This window comes from Pseudopipra pipra, chromosome 13 (genome assembly GCF_036250125.1).
Source record: "Pseudopipra pipra isolate bDixPip1 chromosome 13, bDixPip1.hap1, whole genome shotgun sequence".
NCBI classification, from domain to species: Eukaryota; Metazoa; Chordata; class Aves; order Passeriformes; family Pipridae; genus Pseudopipra; species Pseudopipra pipra.
In genome coordinates, this window is record NC_087561.1 from 16,987,681 (window position 1) to 17,009,916 (window position 22,236).

Consider the following 22,236-nt stretch of genomic DNA (forward strand, 5'->3'; position numbering starts at 1 on the left):
TTTTCCTACTGAAGCACCAAATTCAGAAGAAGATCTTTCTCTCTTTTGGCTGCAGGGAAGAGGTGGTTGGGCACTGAACAGGCTCCCCAGGGCAGTGGTCATGGCCCCACGGCTGCCGGAGCTCAAGGAGCATTTGGACAAGGTGGGATTGTTGGGGTGTCCTGGGCAGGACCAGGAGTTGGACTGGATGATCCTTGTGGGTCCCTCCCAACTCAGAATATTCCATGATTCTATGAGAAGGAGGGTGACAGAGCATTCCCCTTTAACTCTCCTCCTTCCTGGCTGCTCCCCAACACTTTTTCAGTTGCTCACTCCCCATTCCCTGGCCTGCCCAGGCTCCTGGAACACACTGGCAGCACCCAGTTGCTTTGCTCAAGAGCCCAGCTCAGCCTCAAGCACAAACTCCCCAGAGCTCTGGGGGGCTGTGCAGATCAGATGCCCCCTGCCTTCAGTCAGGACATGTGTCCTCAGCCCAACCAGAGCTGAACCATCCCTCCACTCTGCTGCAGATGCTTCTGTCAAGTGCTTCAGGAGGGTCACCACTGCCGAGTCAACGTTCTTCCCCACAGCCATGGCCTGTTCAAAGACCACTTCCCCAAAAACAGACTCTCTGCACATCCAGAGACTGTTTTTTTCTTTCTTTGGGATCTTCTCTTCCTTTTTTCCTTTTTTTTTAAAGTTCTGTAAAAAGGGACAGCAATGCCCAGTGGGATTATTTGCCTGGATTTCAAATCAAACAATCCCCACACAGCCAAAACTTCCATCTGCAGGGATTTTAATGCAAGATTTTAACATCTAAAATTTCATTCCATCATCAGCCAAAAAACCAGAGATGTTTGCTTATGGGTTGGCTGTGAGCCTTTTTTACACTGCACTTCCATGCACATGGAACACAAGATTCCCAGCAGGAAAAGGAGTTAAAACCCAAAAGCCACCGGAAGGGGCTGGCAGAACCAGAGCTGTCACTGGCAGAGGCACCAGATCTCCCTTTTTGTGGATAACCAAAGAGCCTGAACACAATAAAAAAGTGAATGAACATGAAGCTTCCAAGTGCTGAACACTGGGAGGAGTATTCCAGACCTGGAGAGGTGTCAGGCTGACACACCTGTCCCCTCGCCCAAGGAAGGCTTGATTGGAAACACGAGGGATGTCCTGATTCCTGCTTCACTCTGTTCCCACTGGGCTCCAGGCCCTGCAGCTCTGAGAGCAAGGACAGCAGCCCTAGGAGCAGAGACAGCAGGCCTGGGAGCAGAGGCAGCAGCAGGAGTCTCCCTTCCCTCCATGTGATCCCTGCAAACAGCCCCACCAGGAGCTGTGTTTGATTAAGGATGAACTTTGCACTGGAAGCAGCCTGAGTCTCTGGGGAGTCTCTGGGCACTGTCTGGCAGCAGCTCCAAACTGCTCCACCCAGAGCTCTCCAGCATCCAAAGCCTGCCCATCCTCCTGTAAGGGCTCTGCCCAGGCTTCAGGAGAGGCCGTGGGGGAGGCACAGCTCGGCACTGGGACTGTACACATTCAACCTGCATAAATCAGGGTTATGGACAGAGACCTTTTCCATGAACTCCAAAGGCCTGTCCCTGAGCATGGATTCACCTCTTCTTAGAATCACAGAAGCACAGAATCTCCTGAGCTGGAAGGGACTCCCAAGGATCATCCAGTCCAACCCCTGGGCCCTGCCCAGGACACCCCAACAATCCCCCCCCTGTCCCTGAGAGCGTTGTCCAAACCCTCCTGGAGCTCTGGCAGCCTTGGGGCCGTGGCCACTGCCCTGGGGAGCCTGTTCAGTGCCCAACCACCCTCTGGGGGAAGGACCTTTTCCTGAGATCCACCCTAACCCTGCCCTGACACAACTTGAGGCCATTCCCTGGGTCCTGTCCCTGGTCACAGAGAGCAGAGATCGGTGCCAGCCCTGGCAGGGCTCCGTGGAGGTCAGAGCTGGGGAAGCTCTCCCAGTCACACAGCAGTGCTGTTCTGGGGGTCCCAACCCCCTCACTGTGCTGACTGTGCTGAGAATTCTTGTCCCATCTCAAGGAAAGGGAACAAAGAGCCAGAAGAGTCATTGCCTCTCCCAGCAGCAATAAGGACTGAAATCATGGATCAAACCATGGCCTCAGGCCATTCCTGCCTCAGGCCTTTGCTTCACTCAGCAGCAGGAAGGACCTGTGTGCAAATATTCCCAGATCCGGATTATTTTTAGGGTTTTTTGGGACTACTGAAGTTATCCAGAATAAGTGTATCTTGCAAAATGAAGCTTCCAGACCTAAGCTTCCCCTTCTCTTCCCTTAGATGAGGATGTAAAGAAACAACTGATGTATAGCAAACCACAGCTTTAACCACGTGCATTGACACCGTCCCCAAACCATCACAGCACCCGGAACTGGCACCATCCAGAGCAAAACACCACCATTACAACACTAAATAAATTGACCCTTGGCAGTTTTCTAAGTCAGTCGTGTGGCATTTGCCTTTCACAAGCCTGAAAACTGCTTGTCTGCTCCAAAACCAACACAGAGCAAGCTTCCTCCTGCGGAATACAGGCTCCATTATCCCGGTTATCCGCTAACAAAGCACAGGCAGCAGCAGAATAGCAGCTCTTCATTTATTACACACAGTTGTTTTCTGCAGCAGACGTGGAGCTTGGCAGGCTGAGTTTCCCTGGAAGTCTCACAGCATCCAAACTCTGTGCTTGGTTAAATAAAAACAAACAGATCTGCTCCTCCCAAAGCCCAGTATCGAACTAACAACTCCTGATCAGTACAGAGGTGAGAGTGGCAGGACCTGGGAGCATTCCCACCCTTCAGCCTGCACTTGGGCTCTCCTGGACCACTCCATGTCCCCTTTTCCAGGCAGTGCTGGCCAGGATAGCCATGATGGAAGGGGAAGTTGTGCTCACCTTCTCCTTCAGGCCTGGGATGTTCAGTGGGCACCTCTGAGAGGAGCTGAGCAGAGGGAGCTCCAGCAACAGCCCCTTCTCCTGGCACAACTGTTCAGTGCATTCCTGGGGTCTCCCCAGCCTCAGCATCTCCCTGTACTCTCTTACCTGAGACACAAGTCAGGGAAAGAGGAGCTTTTGCTATGTGGAAATAAAGAAAAAAGTCCTTAAGTCCAAGCTAATTCTGTCACAGACTCCTTGAACAATTTTCCCTTCACCTCTCAGAGCCTCCTTTCTTAGGCTGTTAGTCAGCAGGAATAACTATTTTTTCAAATCATTGCTTGTTTACTTTCAGGGATCATTTCGTGCTGTTTCTACAAACCCCACAGCCCAGCCCCACAGCCAGGCTTTACACACCAACTATAAAGCAATTCACCCCACAGAAGACTGATCTCCAGCAAGATAATCAGGCTCGGTATCACGAGTACAGAAAACTCTGGAACATGACATATTCCTAAATACTCGGAAGTTTTCAGTGTGGCTGAGAAAAACAGGGGGAAAGACACCGAGGGTGCCACTGACCACCTGACTGCTTGTTCTAGAAGCTTTGAAAACTGAAAGTCTGGATCTCATCCCTGTTGTCAGGTTGTGAATCTGTTTTTTTCAGGCAGTCTCTTTCTGAGAGCCAGAAGAATTATTCCTCCTTTATCTTCAGCCTCATGGAAACTCCAGGACAGGTCCACGCAACTCCACCCTGTGAAAACTGGCACAAACTGCACAGGTCACACCTTGGTGCCCCCTCAGACTTCACCCTCCACGTCTGCCCAGCACTGGGATAATATTTCCTGGAGAAACCAGCCTGAGATAACACCCCCAGGACTGCAGTTTGGGCTGTTTATTGAAACAGCTGCTCCTGTAATTATTTTCCAGAGCCTGTGGATTTCTGCTGGCCCTGCACGGCACAGAGAGAGCAGAGGGAAAACAGGTTTGGTTTTGTTTGTGTGATGAGGTGAACTCTGGTTAGAAAAGGAGTTAAAAGCACAGACAGTGTTGCAGGAGGCCCCTGTGGTTTGCAATAAAAGGAAGGTTTATTTCCTGTATGGTTTAGCACACAGAGCTAAATTAACCAACAAGACTAAAAGTTTACAGCATTAATTGCTGTTTCACTGCCTTTATACTGCCAGGCATTTATTCTTTAAATAAAAAACTGCTTTAAAAAGAAATATAACATGACCTCAGGGATCCAGGTGCTTCTGATGCGTGTTGCTTTTTATCTTTGAGGAACTCCTATACCACAGGTATTACTTAACAAAGGAGTCTTTTTGCTGACTGCTATTCTAAAACTAAACCAATGAATTTTTTGAAGAGAAAAAGCTTTTTTCCTGAACTAAAATGCATAAAATGCATACATGTCGTAATACAAAGGAAGAGAAAAAGCTAGGGATTTAATACAAGTTTTCCTGCTCTTTCCAGGAAAAGTCAGGCTGTACTGAAATAGCACCAAAATCATCCTGGAGAGTAGAGAGGAAAGGTTCAGCAGAGCACAGTGTGTATGGGTAGCAGGTTTCTGACCAGCCAGGTAACTACCTTGGGTAACATTTCAAGTGCAAATCACCCTGGAGGCCCCAGATCCTTCTTTATTTTACTTGGACAAAATATTGTAACTCCAGAAACTGTGTCTTCAAGAGGAGGAGATAAATTCTTCTCACAAGAGCTGGCCACACTGCAGTTTCTGATCCTCTGGGCAGCTGAAGCAATACAGAAGTTGGCCAATTTTTTGTTGTAGCCAGGAAGGCCAGTGCCTGGGGGTTTGCTCTCAGGACTTCTCAGGAGGCACCTTAAAGTCAGTCTTCATAGGAATTAACAAAATGGAGCATTTTCCGACTCATTAAGGTCATTCCCATCAACCAGCTGTTCTCACCCACTGCATCCCAAAGGGAAGTGCCACCTTCACCCCAGCCCAAGAGCACTATTCCAGATGCTGCCCATGCCTTGGAGCCACGACCTCCAGACACTCTGCAACTCAGTGGCTGGCACTGTGAGGTGATGGGTCTCCTAACACCTTCCAAGCCTAATTTTGGTCTCAGATCATTCTGTGGAAGATGCAGATGTCTGTCCAGCTTCTCCTCAGTTTATACACGTATAAATTCCTGGGCAGAACATTCCCCAAGTTAGCTTTATGGATTTCCTTTGATCTTTCCACAGCATGCACAGCAAACCTCAGCCCTCTGTGGGTGAAGGGAGGCTCTCCCAGTGACCTCCTGGTACACTGGAACAGAAATTCAGAGCAAGAGTGCTCAAGCACAAAGTTCCACAGACTGAGCCACCAGAACCGTGGGACTTGTTTCTCTGCATCACAGGGTCGAATTTCCAGTTCTTAATCAGGATTATCAGGTCACTAACAAGGAAATTTGCAAACCTGACCCTCTGTATTTCTATTCACATATATTGTATTTCCTGCCTAGGGAAAAACCCCAAACATCTATTGTCCATAAATCAGCTCCACTTGAACTACATTTCTATCCACATCCAGTGAGAATGTTTTGGGATGTATTTTTAATCCATTCACGGGGTTATTCTGCTCCTCTCCCACTCTGCCAGTTGTTCTGCAGCTGCTGCTCTGGCCAAATACATTTGCAACATGTGCACAGGAATGTCTTGGATAAGCAGCATTAAGTATTTCCTAAGGAATAAAGTCTTGTCCTGCTGTAGTCCATGGCAAAACTCCCAGTGACATAAGCACAGCCAGAGATTGATCCCATGAGGTGGATACAGATGTGCTGCTTAAACCTGCCTGGAAACCACTATTCTCAAAAAACGTGGCTTTATGTGAAAACTATGATTATTTTTCCCAGAGGCTTCCTTTTTGCTGTTTCCAGCAGGCTTTTCCAGTTGATTCTGACTTATGCCTGAGGCAGGAGTGGTGTCTGATACACCTCCCTGAACATTTAGGGAGACACCCCCGAAATGTGATGTTTGCCAGCATCTGCAAAATCCTGTTGGTCTTGGAATCACCTGTTTCTCTCACCAAATGCTTGTTTTGTAGGTGAGAACTGCTGAGACACACGAAGAACAGCCATGTTTGCTCCTGTGTGCTCTCATTCCCATCTCCCTGTCTGCCCAGGAGCCCAGGAAAACAGTGACATTTCAGCTTTGATTAATGGAAACCTTTTCCCAGTCACACCCAACCCAAACAAGATGCTGGCTGTGACCTGGCAGAGCTTGTTCCATGCCCACTGTCCCAGTCACTAATATCCCAATCCCACAGTGCACTTCATTCCATGTAAAACAGAGGAGCTAATGGCAAGGTTTCCCTGTGCAAAGTCTTACTCATTCTCCAAACCTTGAGATCTCAATGTTTATCTGCCAACAGAAAGTTCTGAGCAGCTACTGAATGACAAATGGCTTCACACAACATTTCTCACAGCCACATCCTCAGCTCCTGCAGTGGTTCACAGGAAACCAAGAGAACTGGCATTAACTCCTGCTTTCCCCCAGGCTCTGGTTTTATTGGGAAAAGGTTCTTCCCCCAGAGGTGTTTGGGCACTGCCCAGGCTCCCCAGGGCAGTGGCCACGGCCCCAAGGCTGCCAGAGCTCCAGGAGGGTTTGGACAACGCTCTCAGGGACAGGGGGGATTGTTGGGGTGTCTGTGCAGGGCCAGCGGTTGGACTGGTGATCCTTGGGGATCCCTTCCAGCTCAGGATAAGAGAGAGGACCACAGCTAAAAGTTCCTCTCATATCTACAGTCTCTGACAGCCCCTCACAGTTTGCAAAGCAGAGAGGGAAGATTTCAGTCACATTGAATATAAAACAGAGACAGAACCTGTTTGCATTTCAGAAGAACTTTCCGGTTACACCAAAATGTCCAGAGCCTTCTAATACCTCTACAATTGCAGGTATCTGTAATCACCCCCAAATTAAAACCAAACCAGCACATCCCAAACACACACATACATTCCTTTACACCAAACATTCTTCCTGGACAACATGGAATTAATTTTTTAAATGCAAACTGTTAACATAATTTTGGGAGCAGAGCCAATTTCATCCAAGAACAGAAGAAAGCTCTGCTGGGTTGGATCCAACACTCGTATCCTGTCTCCCCTGGTCACAGATCCCAAGGAAGAGCACACCAACAGACTGAGCACAGAGAGCTACACCACATCATGCTTTCTTCCCAGACTCCAATAATACACACTTTTGAGTCAGAGGTGTAGTAATTATGTTTAATAGCCCTTAATAGACTTTCCTCTTAATTTGTCTCACTGCTTCTCCAGCCTGTGCACAGTCTGCTCCACACCACGTCCTCGGGCAGGGAGTTTCTCCATTAAATCCCTGTTGGCAAACAAAGTATTTCATTTATTCTGAACCTGCCACCTGCCACTCTCACTTGTTCTACCCCAGTTGTTCCACTGGGGAAATTTATGAATAATCCCTTCCTGTTTGTTCTCCCATGCTTCATTTGCTGTTATCATGTTTCAGACTTTTTCAGTTCTTTCTTTATCAACTGCAGAATTAACAGAATCATGGACTAGTTGGAAGGGACCTTAAAACTCATCTGGTTCCACCCCCTGCCATGGGCAGGGACAGCTTCCACTATCCCAGGTTACTCCAAGCCCTATCCAGCCTGGCCTTGAACATTTCCAGGGATGGGGCAGCCACAGCTAATTATCATCCACAAATTCTACCTTATTGGGTTGTTCCTCCCACAGTGATCACCTCACCCCGCTTTCTTCCCTTTTCTCACTTTTATAGATCATTTAAAAGCAAAAATTCCAGCCTTCTAAAGATACAGACTCACCACACTTTTATACAGTGGTTTGTTTGTTTTTTTTTTTTCTTTTGTCCTTTCCAATCCTAAGAGTTCCTGACATTCTGTTTGCTTTTTATGGCCACAAATATGGTATTTTTGTAGAATTACCTCGTGCAGCTCCAAAACCTCTCTGCTAAACAGTAGCAGTTTAAACCTGATTACACAGGACAATGACTGTTTCTTACTAGTTTCCCAACTGGAACAGCTACAGCAGGCTCTTCTGGCACTGGGATTGCTTAGAGTTCTGTGGGAACCTCCTTGTAACTTCTGCATATTGCAAAAGCAGCTGATACATTCCCAAATCTTGACTGCTATTTGTTTTATGCAACTGATGTGTAATTAATTACATAAGTCAAAAAGAAAATAAATAATCCTTTCCTCTTATCCCACAGCAGTTTTGTTATGAAAAAAGATTTTTAACCTGGCCAAAGCTTGTCTGAAACTTTCTAGAAGTCCAGGGATTCACTCTTAAGGGATCACCCTCACTCCTATGCTGCAGGCAGCTCAGGTGTGAGGCTCAGCTTTCTCCTCTGACAGTGCATTGATTCTCCTCCCTGCTCTGTCTCTGTCCAAGCATCCTCTGGGAAAAAGCCTAGAAAAGAATAACATCCATTTGTCCTGGAAGGCAGCTCACAGCTCCCACATTTCCCTGAGATCCTTGGTTAAGCACAGCTGCCTCTGGTTCCTCTCCTCACTCCAACCCCCCAGCAATCAAACAACAGGTACCAGTCACCATTTCACACCCCAGCGCCTTTAGAACTTCCAGAGAGGCTGATCCGTGCACAGAAACAGCCCCAGTAAAGCTGCACTGCAGAGACTTAATTAAAGAAATAAATCATCCCATCACGTCTCACAGGGGAAATAAGTCCAGGAAGGAGTTGTAAGTCAGGATGTAAAGACAACCTGAGCTGTATCCGGACAGCACTAACTCAGTCAGGCCAGTTGGATGCTGACCCTTCACACTGTCTTCTGGTGCCTTCAGGCTCAGTCACCCTCCTGCCTCCTGAATGTCAAAAACAGTGAGCTGGAGGTGCTGCCCTGGGAAGGACGTGCTCCTGGACTGAGGCTTTTTTTTCTGGGACAAATAACAGTAGATAAATATTACAATTAAAACTCTTTCAGGCTTGATTAAATATCTGACCAAACAAAAGCACTTTAAATTTAATCATAAACCAAAGGTCTCCCCTGAATACAGCTGAGGTTAAACAAATGGCATTAACACCAAATGTTCACGTTTGAGCAGAAACATTCCTGAATAGCAGAATATTGATATGAGCTGGGGATTTGGTTCAGGTTTTCCTGATCAGTGCCAGGAACTGAGATCAGCAGTTCCAGGGTTGGGGAGCACAAAGGGGACATAAGGCAGAGCTCACCTCCCTTGGCTACAGCAACAACACATCCTTAGTCCTTCTTTTTGAACATACAGGGGAAAATTTTAGTTCTGTTTTGAGCTTGAACAGCTGAATTCTATCAATGTTTGTGTAGCTCCATTTGTCTCCTGTCTCCCCAGTTCCTTCTTTTCTGGGAGGAGTAAGAATAACCTTGTAGAGACTCTTAGTTTTGGCACCCTCTGCTCGTTACACACATGCCAATTCACTGACTTCTGTAGGAATTTTCTGAGTGTAACTTTATTGCCTCAGGACAAGCAAAGTTCCTTGCTCAACTTTATAAATATTTATTTCAAGCCCCCAAGTGCTCAGCCCTGACATGACACTTTGTGGATGATGTCTCAGAACATGCTGCAGATCAGAGTTCAAGGAAAGCCAGCCCAGGCTGACAACATCCACCTTCTCCCCAAAATCTGCCTTTTCTCCTCAAGCAGAGACATAATCCTGATGCACCACCTCAGAATAAACACTGCCCAACCTGCATATACAATGTATAGAAATTCTCAGCCAAAAGCCTTTCCTAGCCTTAACTGTGGAAGTGTAATTTTCCATCTTTCTCCTGCTGTCAGAAAACTGGTTTTATTTAAGCACAGTAGAGTGTTTTCTATTTTGATATATTGAAACTATTGCAACAACTGCAGCCAATTTAATCTCTGGCTCCATTAAAAATTTGAATGCAATATTTCAAGAAAAATATTTGACTTATCTAGAGTTTGGAACAATGATTTTAGCAAAAAACAACCCAGGAGGCAGATGGAACACATCCGAGCTCAACCCGTGTTATGAATTTTGTCTTCCACCCTGAGAGTTCTATGAGAACAATTCCTACCATTTGATTGAGAGAAATCCAGTTTGGTGAACACTGGGCATCCAGAAAAGTCCTTCTCACATATTATGTTTCCACAACAGAGGGGCTTAAAATCAATACCAAGCCTAACAAGTCAAGTCTTCACCCCCGGTTTATTACCGGCATGAGCTGAGTATCACCAAAACAAACAGGGAGAGACTGTTTTTAGAACTACAGATGCAGCTTATTTTCCCCACAATATGTGGGTTTACCTAAACTTGCATCCCATTACAAGACTGTTTACCAAAGATTCCTCTCGGTGTTCTCTCCCCACAGGAGCTGCCCTGCCAGGCAGCCGAAGGAAGTTCACGAGCTGTGACCGCCGTGAGCACACACATCCGGCCGGGACAGCCACGGGGAACGTGGCAGCAGAGCAGAGACACTTGTGATGCACACTGGGCACAGCTGCGGGCACAGAGACACCCTGAGATGCCCTCAGAGCCACCTCCTGCCACAGCCCAGCACCTCCGAGGTCTGTTCCGACCCGAGCGCTTCTCTGATTCCGTGAAACCTCACAGCAGACAAGCGACACAAACAGGAACCACACAGACTCTGCTCATTCTACCTTAGGGTGGCAAGGTGTGCATTTATTGTGATAAGCTGAGGGAAACGGCCCTTGAGGGATTTCAATGCAAGACAGAATTTTTTTCATACAGTCTCCGTCTCTCCATGTATTACTTCCCTGGCATTCACACTTCAGCAGGACGAAGCGGCTTCGCCAGCCCTCCCAAAGCCCTGAGTCGCTGAGCAGGGACAAGAGCTGGTGGTTACATACTGCTTGTTTCCAGCTGCTCTTCTCCAGAGCTGTTCTCCCCTGGAATGCTGTAGGAAGCTCTTGCCACTGGCTGTATATCCCCAGCAGCACCAGCAAGTCCACCATTGCCTTACTGGGTTATGAGGGAAAAGAGGAGAGTAATTGTGAGCAAGTGTTCACTCCCCTGACCACAGGCCACTTTCCTCTTCACTTCCTGGTGGGTGGGGAGAAGACCTAAACCCTTTCCCAAGCAAGAAAACAATACAAGAAAAACATGAACCCCCCACATCTTTAACTGTGTGAATGAAAACATAAACTAAAATTTCCTTTCCTCTCTAAAACCAGCCCTAAAGAGCAGCAAGTCTGTGTAACAAGGCACTCTGGAGATCATCTCTTCTCCTTGCCTTGTCTGCAGCCGCAGCAGGAGGCGAGGAAGGAAAACCACCCACGCAGCCATCAAAACAAGGGAGGGGGGAGAGCCTGGAGACATGGAAACATCACAAAATCACCAAGATGAAGTGCCTGGCTCTGAGGAGTGTCTGGACACCAGAGGTTTGATGTGGCATTTTCCACAGCCCACAGCACTGGCAGTGGCACAGGGGAGAGCTCAGCCCACCATCTGTAGTGCTGGCACTTTGCTTCCAGCCTCCAGTTTTCCTCATCCACACTCCTGGAGCTTGCAAGGGGATGGGGGATGAACAAACACAATTCTCTTGGACAAAGTCCGTAGTCAAGACCCGGTGCAGTTGCTGGCAACAAATGCACACTTGTAAAACTGAGAAGAATTCAAACAGCTGGCTCCCTTCCACGGGAGATCAATAAACCTGGCAGTCCAGCTGCCTCCAGGAAGAAAGGGATTCTGGTGCTGCAGGAAGGCTGGGCAATGTCTTACCCAAAAACCAACAAAATACCGAAATCCTATGGAGAAAATCACAGACTGGACTTGTGCCATTCAGCTTCTTCCCTCCTTGTATCCTTTTCTTCCCGAAGCAAGAGTCTAATGACTCTTAGGCCTCTCCTCCTTTTGCCTCTTGGAGGATTTGAATAGCCTGGACAGTCCCTGCTCCTGCAACACTTGGGGCATTTGCTTCTGTCATTTATGTCCAGAGCCTCCAACACTAAGGAACACTGTTCGCTTCCATTGTAGGCTCCTGGACAGGAGCTCCACATGCATATTCCCACACTGGGTGTCCTCACCTCATCTTCAATGCCCAGGTGCCACTGCCCGGCCCACAACTCAGCAGTGCAACACCCACATTGAGAAAGATTAAAGAGAAGGGGCAACTTCCCATGTAAGACTTGCAAACAGCAGGAAACTGGTGCTGTAACCATCATATTGTGGGCTGAAATTCAAATGAAAGGCCAGACAACACACACTTCACTAGAAATCCCTTGAAACACACTCATAAAATGCCTTTGCTTAGACATGAGCTTCACACAGTATTTTTTCCTCAGTGATACACCCTACTGAACATAAACATTATGGAGAACAGTTCCTTGGGGCAACATTTTATATACTGTGGCAGATTATACCACATAACAAAGCAGGACTTTGCCAATAACAGACCACAAAATTTGGGCACCTTCCAAGACTCACAGCCCCAGGGTGTGAGGTGTGAAGCAGTCCCAACCCTTTTCCCTTCAGTGGGAGACGATGCTTTCCAGTCTCACAAAAGCTTCTCCAGCTTGCAGAAACAGGGCAGGAAGGAGGAGATTTGATACTTATTTCTGGTTTGCTTCTACTCAGCCAAATTAGCCTTTAAACCCCAAATTAACACTTTGCCGGGCTTCACTGACAGTACAAAGCTGACTGAGCAGGAGAGAGAGCCCTTCCAGGGTTGATGTTACCCAGTTCAGTCCCTTTGCTGCAAACAGCCTTGTCTCTGTTCCATCTCTCAGTAGCAGCCTCCTCTGATGTGGATTTTCCATTCCTGGAGTGAGTTATTTCAAATTCAGCACAGGAAAGGCTCCTCTGGCCCTCCAAGCAAAGCCGGTCTCACCAACAGTTTAAGACCCATAAAACCAACTCATTCCCATGGAGCACATTTCCCTTCAAAGAGGTGCCTCTCTGTCTTACTTTAGGTTGAAACATCGATTAAAATTCTTATACTGGAAAGAAAACATCACCCTGTGAGGTGCTGGCTGGTCCCTGCCAACAGAAACACCCTCAGTGCACAGAGGAAACCAAGAAATGTGCAAGTCCTGCTCATTACCACAACATCACTTGAGCTGTTCCAGCTTCAGACACAGGCATGAGTATATAAAAAAATATATATACACGTCATAAAACTGGCAATTATGTGCACATTACAGTCAAATTCCCCCAAAACAGACTACACCAACGCTACATTCAAATTCCACAGTCAGGGATGCACAAAGGAGCCTAAAAAGCAGCAGTTAGTCAGACTGGAGCCTTGTAACATGTACAGCCCACACAAGGACAAGGCAGCACCACAGAAATCTCTCAGCTAATAATTAAAAACTTCATTTAAAACCGTGAAAACACAGTCAGGATTGAGATCAGTGAGTGCACCCCAGAGCTCAGTATCACCACACAGACAGAAATCAATAGGTGCCATGAAGAGAGCACCGATAAAAATCTATAGCAACTGAAGCAGTCAACTTGAAACCTATTAACAGCTGCATTAGAAAGAAAGAATTACTTTTTCAATCTGCTAATGACTGCTTCTTTTCTTCCAGATGATCATTCTGTATGAATCCCCCAGAAATCCCTCTGGATCCCTTTTATGAATGAACTACTCGGGATTTCAAGACCCTCTCCAGAGCAGCATCAGACAGGTATCTGCTTTTCAACAGCAGCACCAGCACGGCACTGACATCGAGATTAACAAAGATGACCCGGGAAGGGAGGGACAGCAGGGATACTTGAGGCACAGCCTCCTTTGCCATCTGTGCCCCATGGCCACAAGCTACCAACTGGTATTTCATCCGCTGAAGACCATTGATCAGTGGCTGCGCTCAGGCAGAGAAGGAGAATTCAGTGACAGTTTGTTTCTATCTTCTGCACATCACAATCGCAAAGTTTGGGGACCTGCACCTGAAGCAGAGAGTCTGTGACAGGGAACGGTCATCACACAGACAGCTCGGTCTCTTTATCTCCTCCCAGTAAAAGTCACTGATCATTAACTGCGATAGCTGGCATTTCCCGAGTCTCTGGCATTTTGTAGTGCTCCAGCACATCCATACCAAGTGTGACCAAATCCCCTGGATTTCAGCCTTGGAGCATCTCTCACAGATCAAAACGATCTCACAGAAACCAGACGATCCGGAGGACACTGAGCTACACCTGAACGTAGGCAACTCCCCCAGTATTTCTGTCTATTTGCTTATTTTTCTTTTGAAAAACACGGTCCGAGGTCTGCCTACAAGACACTGGAGGCACGAGAAGCGAAACCCGGTGTTCCCACACGGCAAGAACCGGCAGCTCCCGGGACAGCGGCCACACGCCCGCCACCACCCACGAGGAATGAACTCATCCAAACCCAACGATGGGCGACACATTTAGAATCGAACTTTAAGAACAACAACAACAAAAAAAACCCCAAATACTGGAGGCTCTGCCTTCCCAGCGCAGGGCGAGGGGTGCGAATCACGGAGGAGACGCCGCTTTCCCTCGGCGGCAGCCGCAGCTCCGCCCGCGCCGCGCCGGGAGCCGTGAGGGGACCGCGGCTGCCCCGGCCTCCCCCAGCGCCCCCCGCCCGGCACCGGCTCCCCGGGGGCGCCGCTTACCGCCGTGGAGCCGGAGGAGGAGGCGATGTAGACCTTGATGACCATGCTGGGAGCGGCGGGATGCGGAGCCGGGCGGGCGGTGGGTGTGTGCGGGCGGCTCGGGCGCGGGCTGGGGCTGAGGCGGGAGGGCGGGCGCGGGGAGGTGGCGGGAGCGCTCGCCCCGCCTCGCCCCGCGGCCGCCGCCGCCGCCCGAGCCCGGAAGGGCGGAAAATGGTTTTTTTTAAAATAAATAAATAAATAAATAAGGTGGAGGGGGGGAGAAAAAGAAAGAGAGGGGAGACAGGGCGCGTTCTCGACGAGCCGCGCGAGACGTGCGGGGGAGGGGGCGGGGGAGCCATGGCGGCGGAGCCGCGCTGAGGGGCCGGGGGGGACCGGGCGGGGCGGCGGGGAGAACCGGAGCGAACTAGAGACAACCGGGGCGGGAGAGAGGGAGCCAGCGGAGCGGGGCCGCCATGGCAGCGGCCGCTCCTCTCAGGTCCTCGTCCTCTCACGGCCGCTCCCCTCATGGTTGCCCCTCTCAGGTCCCGGTCCCCTCATGGCTGCTCCCCTCATGGCTGCTCCCCTCATGGCTGCTCCCCTCACGATCCCCTCATGGCTGCTCCTCTCCCGGTCCCCTCACGGCCAGTTCCCCGGGACCGACCGACCCGTCCTGGGCTCCGCCGGTACCTCTCCCCCTCCACCCCGTTCCCCCGCCATGGCCGTGCCCGCGGTGTGAGGGCACAGGCGGCAAGAGGAGTCAGGGATGGGGAGATGTTTCTGGGAAGTTATATTTTGAATTAAGAATTTCCTTTAAAAATTTATTCCAGTGTGGAGAGAACTGCCCGAGTGATGTGCCGGCCCCTGTCAAAAGACACACGGCATCCAGTGAGTTCTTCGCATTCTCATCATTATTGTAAAGTTATCATCCCCACAAAGCATCAACCCCCCCACATTTTTAATAGTTATGGTCATGGTGACACGTTATTTAGGGAAATTATTATCCAGCACCTATCTCCCATTTGCCTCTGGTATTCCAAGTATTACCTTATATATATTGTATTATATATTCTGATAACAGCTTCGCAGAAAATGGAAAATACTTAGGTTGATAAGCACAAGAAGCTGCAATTTTACCAACTACAAGCTAAGATGAAAGAAAGATATTTGTTCTGCTCTTGGCAAAAAATAAGGAGCTATTTCTGAAATGAGTTTTCCAAACAAGGACAAGCCTTCCTCTGTCAAATTATAAGGTGGTTTTCCTAACCAAAGAAATGATTTCCTAACTAAAGAAATGATTTTTTAAAAAAACCATCGAATTAAAAAGTACTGAATTGTCACCCATATTTGTTTTATTAATTTGCCAACAGTAAAAAGAAAAAAACAGAAAAAGCACTATTTTGAGAATAACATGCCTAAATTTGATATTAATTATGATACTTATATAGTCTTCGAGCCTGTAATGAGTTTTGTGTTTGAGAAAGCAGTAAGCCAACATTTATTTAGGATGATGGTACACAATAAGGAATTTCAAAATTTTATAAAATAAATAATGTAGTTTTTAATCTCTTTAAAACAAACCGAGTTAAGTCCAGGAGATTAAAATTCTTCGAGGAATGTTTCTTCAGATGTGTTTGTGAACCCCTTCCCAGCTGTTTGAGAAACACACTGGGAATTCCTGTTGCCTCCAGTGTGTAACCTGATTCATGGCAAGGAATGAGGGAGGGAGAAACCACAGCTTATCAGAAAGATGGAAAAAATGCAGGTGGAATGGGAGGATCGCTTGGACTTTGGGCTCCCCTGTCACACTGGCAGCTCTCCTTTCCTTGGAGAGTTGCAATCAGGGGGTGAGATTCACCTGGAGCGAGCTGCACCTCATCTTTCAGCCTCCTAAAAACCCTGCTACAATCGTTACTCTCAAACGTGCACTTTAGGAGGCATTTTGTCTTCATGAAATGAGAGTTATTAAGTTAAAAGCAATATACACATCAGGTGTCATTGAAACGACTTGGTTTTCTTGACTCATAAGAGTAAATTTTCTACTTTATTGGTGGAAAAGCACAATGTTTTCTATTCCCAGGCTACTCCTGTAAAATCTATGGTGTTGGTTTTGTTTTCACTGTTAAACACTTGTGAAGTTGTGAATTATCCTTCTCAAGGTAGAGCAAAACCTCAAACGAAATGAATAAATTTTAGGTGCTCCCCAAAGCAGAGCCCAAGGGATCAGCCATCCTGGAATCATCCAGGGATTTCAGGTAAAATTGTTGCCACTAATGGCAAAGATCCACTCACTTTTCTTTAGAGCACAGGCAAGGACGGAGCCTTCCAAGTGCGGGCAAATTAAGCTGCTTTAGAAAAAGAAATGTGGAGGAAACTCACAGTGAAAGATATTCCAGTAATCAACTGCAAAATCCCACTTGTCCAAAAGGTCAGGAAGCACGTGCTCCACATGCTCCGGGGCTGCTTTGTAACCACGGAGAGAAATACACCCAGAATCCACCTGCAAGTAACATGAGGCTGTGCCAGGGGCAGCTCTTGGATCCTGCCTGTGCCAGAGCAGATCATCTGGATCTGTATGACATGGAGAAGGTGTGATGGGTAAGGGAAGTCAGCTCAGCACTCTCAGTGAGAACTAAGGAATCCATCCTTCATTCCCAATCCCAGCCCGGCAGTAATTGGAGCCAGAAGGCAAATCCTGACTCAGAGCGTGTCTCCTGGCTTTGCCATGCTCTGAGAGCTGTGTCCTGCTGCATCCAGGGGGGTGGAAACTCTGCTCCCCTGCTCCAAAGGCTTTGTGGACAGGGGTTGGGAAGCTTAAGAGATCTGCTGCTTCTCATCTGGAACCTGAGCAAGGCCAGGTTTCCTTGATTTATGTGTGACTGTGAAAGGCACAGGGCACTGGGTGGCACGAGGAAGTCACTGACAGGGCACACAGCAGGGACTCACTCTGTGACTGCTGTTCCTCACCTGTGCGATGGAACTACTGAGGGATGGTGCAGGGCAGAGGGCCCGGCTCAGCACCCTGGGACCTGCTGGTCCTGGCTCAGCTGCCCCAAACCCGGCTCAGCTGCCTCATACTGGGCTCAGCTACCCCAAGCCCAGCTCAGACCCACCAGGCCCAGCTCATCTTCCCCAGTCCCGCCTCAGCCCCCCCAGTCCCAGCTCATCTCCCCCAGGCCCAGCTCATCTCCCCCAGACCCAGCTCATCCCCCCCAGTCCCGGCTCAGCCCCCCCAGGCCCAGCTCAGCCCCTCATTCCCAGCTCCTCTCCCCCATTCCCAGCTCATCTCCCCCATTCCCAGCTCCTCTCCCCCATTCCCAGCTCATCTCCCCCAGTCCCAGCTCACCCCCCATTCCCAGCTCCTCTCCCCCATTCCCAGCTCCTCTCCCCCAGTCCCAGCTCCTCTCCCCCATTCCCAGCTCCTCTCCCCCAGTCCCAGCTCCTCTCCCCCATTCCCAGCTCCTCTCCCCCATTCCCAGCTCCTCTCCCCCATTCCCAGCTCATCTCCCCCCAGCCCCGCGTTGTTGCCGGAGGGCGCCCCCTGCTGGCTCTCGGCGGGACCGCGGGCAGGGCCCGGCCCGGGGGGAGGAGGAGGAAAAGGGGGGGACAAGGAACTTTCCTGGGGCTCTGGGACACCTTGGGGCACAAGTTGCCCAGAGCAGCTGTGGCTGCCCCATCCCAGGAAGTGTCCAAGGCCAGGCTGGACAGGGCTTGGAGCAACCTGGTCCCATGGAAGGTGTCCCTGCCCATGGCAGGGGGGGATTGAGATGAGCTTTAAGGTCCTTTCCAACCCAAACCTTCCTGGAACTCTATGAGATACCAGGATTTCAGCCCAAATAATAGGAATATTCATTCTGTTAATGCTGTTTTAGGCCACTTACTTCAACTGGGCCTTCACTGAGGGCCGCTGCCCTGAAAGGCAGAAGGCACAATCCCAAAATCTGACAACACCCTTACCTGGTCTCTGGCTCCCTGTGACTCAAGACCTGGGCTGGACAGAACACATTTTGTGCTCTGAACACTAAATCCAGCCTTCCCCGAGCCCATCCAGTGAGAAACCTGCAGTTCCTGCTGGCTGTGAGCTCAGAGCAAGCTGGAAGGAGGGAAATGGAGCTGCAAAGCAGGATGTGCTGCCTGCCATGAAAGTATTGGAAGTTTTAACATACATGGAGATGGCGTGTGCATTCAGTTTTGAGTTTGTAGAGGCCTTGGGGTCTCCTAGGACCAAGTCAGTGTTGGTCAAAGGGTCTGCTCGTAGGCTTCTGTCCCCAGATTCTCTGGGAATCTTCAAATAGCTGTTGGAAAGACTTTCAATCAAATAAGTTTAAAATAAGTCCTAAAGGCAGTGTGATTTGTAAAACTTTCCTGTGCTTTCTTAGTCACAATCGTCCCAGTTGCCAAGTCTCCTTGGGAATGGATTTGAAAAGCTGGGAGCACCAGCCATCTCCTGAGGCTGTGTGTGGAAGCAGTTCTGCCCCCCCTGGGGGTGCAGAGAGGACCCTCTGGCAGTGGTCAGGTTGTTACAGTTTGCTGTGTCCATCCCTTCTAACCCAGCCCAGTGCTTTGCAATGGGACAGATCCTCAGGTGAGCTCCTGAGTTCCTGTCTGGGAACTTCCCAGCCTCCTCACTTAAACTCACTTGGGTTTTCTGCCCTGATTTTGTCTTTTCTGCATGTCCCTTACCCCTCCATAGCAGACTGGTTCTAGAGATCATCTCTCAGGCCTCCTGCTCCTGCCAAGACAGAAAAATGACTTACTATGGCTTTAAATTTTTTGTAAGTCGTGTGTCAAGCTCTGCTTTTACCCAACTATTTTTATGTTTCATTTCATAGAATCACAGAGTGATTTGGGTGGGAAGGGACCTTAAAGCTCTTCCAGTTCCATCCCCTGCCATGGGCAGGGACACCTTCCACTAGCCCAGGTTGCTCCAAGCCCCATCCAGCCTGGCCTTGGACACTCCCAGGGATCTAGGAACAGCTACAGCTTCTCTGGGCAACCTGTACCAGTGTGTTGTAAGCAGAAATAGACATTTCCACTTAATTTTTATGTTGAGAATTCACCAAACCAGTGAATAATCTCAATAATACAAGCCTGGTGTGCACAGTCACCCCCTTCACTATCAGGGACTGGGTAGAAAACTGGAGGTAAGTCAAAGGTTTGACTGAAGTGAGGATGAAAAGACTCAATGAGAATCCTTAATTCCTCATCCTCATATTCCCAAATTAATAAGCTCTAAATGTTTTGTTGCAATCAATACTGAATTTGACACATAAATCAATTTTTATCCAGGACAAACCACAAAATCACCCAGAACAAAGTATAAAATTAGCAAGCACAAACATCTCCTATAGATCAATAATCTGCTCATCCCAAAAGTTCTATAAAATAAGGCTGAAGGACACTTTGTACACCAGGTACAGAACACAAAAATGTGTTTTGGGGTATTTTGTCCCAAAAATATGTATTAATGTTACTTGTTATATGTGCCATGACTATGAGCACACACAGAATCCTAATTTCCCTTGCCTCTGAACTCTGATTGTGGGGCTGTTGCACATCTAGATGAACTAGGCTGAGAGTTAGGAAAAGAATCTCCTAATGTTCCACCTCCTATGGATTTTAGCACAAAGGAATGGGAAAGCAACATACATCTAACTGCCTGTTTAGGGAAGGTGAGAAGCCAGTCACCCAAGAGTGACTTTGATGTGGTTTACCTTTATTCAGGAAGGTCTTGATCTGCTTCAGTTCAAAAATGTGGTCCAGGAACACATTCCTCAAGAACTACAGATCTCTGACATCAGGAACAGGCTCTCCTCCCCTGCAGGACATCCCTGCCTTGGACATCAGCAGAAATTTAAATTTTAGCACAAAATTTTCTCATGGAAACAGTGGCACAATCAAAAGACTAACTCTTGTTTTGTTGCTTTGATCTATTCCCAAGGTAATCTGGTGAGACAGTATCATAAATTCAGTTTTAGGAGGTTTTGTTCTGAATAAAAAATGCCAGTTGTGGCAAAAGCACCAAAAAAGTAACATGGTATAAAACAATGCTCCAGAATAAACTTATTCTCCTGGCTTCAGCCAGGTCTGTAATTTCCTGCATAGTTACAGCCATTTTCCCTTGCAGCACAACAGCATCTCACAGCTGCTTATCCCATTTCTTCAGAGGGAAACAATCTTCTCACTAATGGTTATTTAGGCCAGTTTGTGGTTTAATGATGACATTTTAAGAAAAAGTCAAAGTGTTTGAGATAACATAAAGATGAAAGAGAAGGCAGAGCAAATATAACGCAGAAATTAGTTGTGAATTTTCAATCTGTGCTTCACTTGCACGTTTTGATCCAAATTGTTGGTTGTGCAAGTTGTTCAGGAGAAGGTGTTGATAGACCCTCCAACAAATTACTGTTTCTCCTCCACAAAGACTTCTCCCAGAACATAGAAAGGATAAAGCAATAACTGTGGGGAGAGGGGAGAAACTTCTCGAGGCCACTGGAGCACAAACCTTTTGGTGATGGAGAACTTGGAGACCAAGCGCTCTTGAAATGTGTTTCAGGCCGTTTATAGCTCGAAGATGGAGAAGACTATTGGAAAGATTATTTAAAATCCTGATTGCCACAGGAGAACTTGAAGAGGGAGTGATTGTGTTTGGTTATGTGGTTACACTGGGGCCGGCAGTGCCTGGAAAATGCAGTCCTCAGGATGCAGGAGGCCAGTCAGGGACATCCTTAAATAATTGGTGTGTTTTAACAAAATAATCATGGCATTTGATGGATCAACATTGACTGGAGGAAGGGGGAGAAAGGTGGATCCGTGGACGGAAAATTGCTGAGCTTAACTGGCAAAGTGCAGGAAGATAATAAAGTATTGACATCCCGGCCCTTGGAGAGGGGGGTGACGTAAGGAGTGACAAATCAAAAAGTCACCATGAATTTGTCAAGAACGGGGGAACAGCTGTTCAGGGAGCAGCACTGAAAGGGATCCAGGGATTACAGGGGATCAGGAAGAGTCTGAACTAACGTGGTGATGCTGTTGCTGAGTCTGCAAATACCACGCTGAGAGCCGTTACCTAATTAACCTGATTATTGGACACAGACCTGAGCAAGAATGCAAAGTTGAAAGGAGTCTACAGCAGCCCAGCAATGGCAAAAGGTTTACAAAATACGGCCTATGAGATCATGAGGCCTCTGAGAATTTGTTTAGTCTAGAAAAATAAAGTTTTAGGGAGAAAATGATAATATTATGTGAAATGACACAGTATCTAAAATGTTAGTGGAACTTGATGCTTGTTAATCATTCTTTGTATCTGCTGGGCACTGCACAAAGAAACGGAAGTTCACAGCCAAAGCACAGTTTAGATGCTGGGGAAAACTCTGGGGTTTTTAAGGGCAGTTGGGTGCTGGAATAGGCTGCCTAGGAAGATTGCAGAATCCACTTGATTGTAGGTTTTAGAAAGGGTTGGACTGGCTTTGGGTAGGAACAGTCACACCTCCTGCTTCACCTCTCAGTGGCAAAGTGCTTTGGCCCTGAAAGTGGGATTAACACACCTTGTGCTTTCCCTGTGGAAATACACAAGATACATGGTGGAAAGGCTGTCAGACATTGCCGTTATGATGGAGACAAAGCTCATCTCCCTTAATCCGTGCCCGAGTCCGAGCCTTCACCTTCTGAACCACCTCAGGCTCGCAGGCCCTGCTCCGGGGACACCCTCACAGGCTTCAGCCCCGCACCACCCCAGCGGCCGGCGGGAGCCCGCGCCGCTCCAACAGCCGCGGGGGCGGTTACACCGCCGCTCCCCGCGCGGGGCCGGGCCGCACAAAGGCCGCAGCCCCCGCGCTC

At 48.2% G+C, this 22,236-nt stretch overlaps 1 protein-coding gene and 2 long non-coding RNA genes across 6 annotated transcripts in view; all 3 read right to left on the bottom strand.

The window, feature by feature from the left end:
* SH3BGRL (SH3 domain binding glutamate rich protein like) overlaps positions 1-14,618 on the bottom strand; it is a 31,084-nt gene extending 16,466 nt beyond the window's left edge. The window contains exon 1 of the mRNA XM_064670151.1: positions 14,425-14,618. Within this exon, the coding sequence (XP_064526221.1) occupies positions 14,425-14,469 (45 nt within the window). The 5' untranslated portion in view covers positions 14,470-14,618. The remainder of the gene's footprint in view (positions 1-14,424) is intronic.
* LOC135421560 (uncharacterized) lies at positions 7,085-14,418 on the bottom strand. Its single transcript, XR_010434076.1, has 2 exons — positions 8,107-14,418; positions 7,085-7,207 (listed from the first exon to the last, which is right to left on the bottom strand). It is a non-coding gene; the product is annotated as an uncharacterized LOC135421560 (long non-coding RNA).
* A 4,130-nt stretch (positions 14,619-18,748) lies between the features above and the next one.
* On the bottom strand, positions 18,749-22,134 carry LOC135421559 (uncharacterized). Of its 4 annotated transcripts, none has more exons than XR_010434073.1 (3): positions 22,062-22,134; positions 20,115-20,235; positions 18,749-19,132 (listed from the first exon to the last, which is right to left on the bottom strand). It is a non-coding gene; the product is annotated as an uncharacterized LOC135421559 (long non-coding RNA). The 4 variants fall into 4 exon arrangements; XR_010434075.1 differs by lacking the exon at positions 22,062-22,134 and adding an exon at positions 21,945-22,052; XR_010434074.1 differs by lacking the exon at positions 22,062-22,134 and adding an exon at positions 20,903-22,052.
* Between the last annotated feature and the right edge of the window lie 102 nt (positions 22,135-22,236).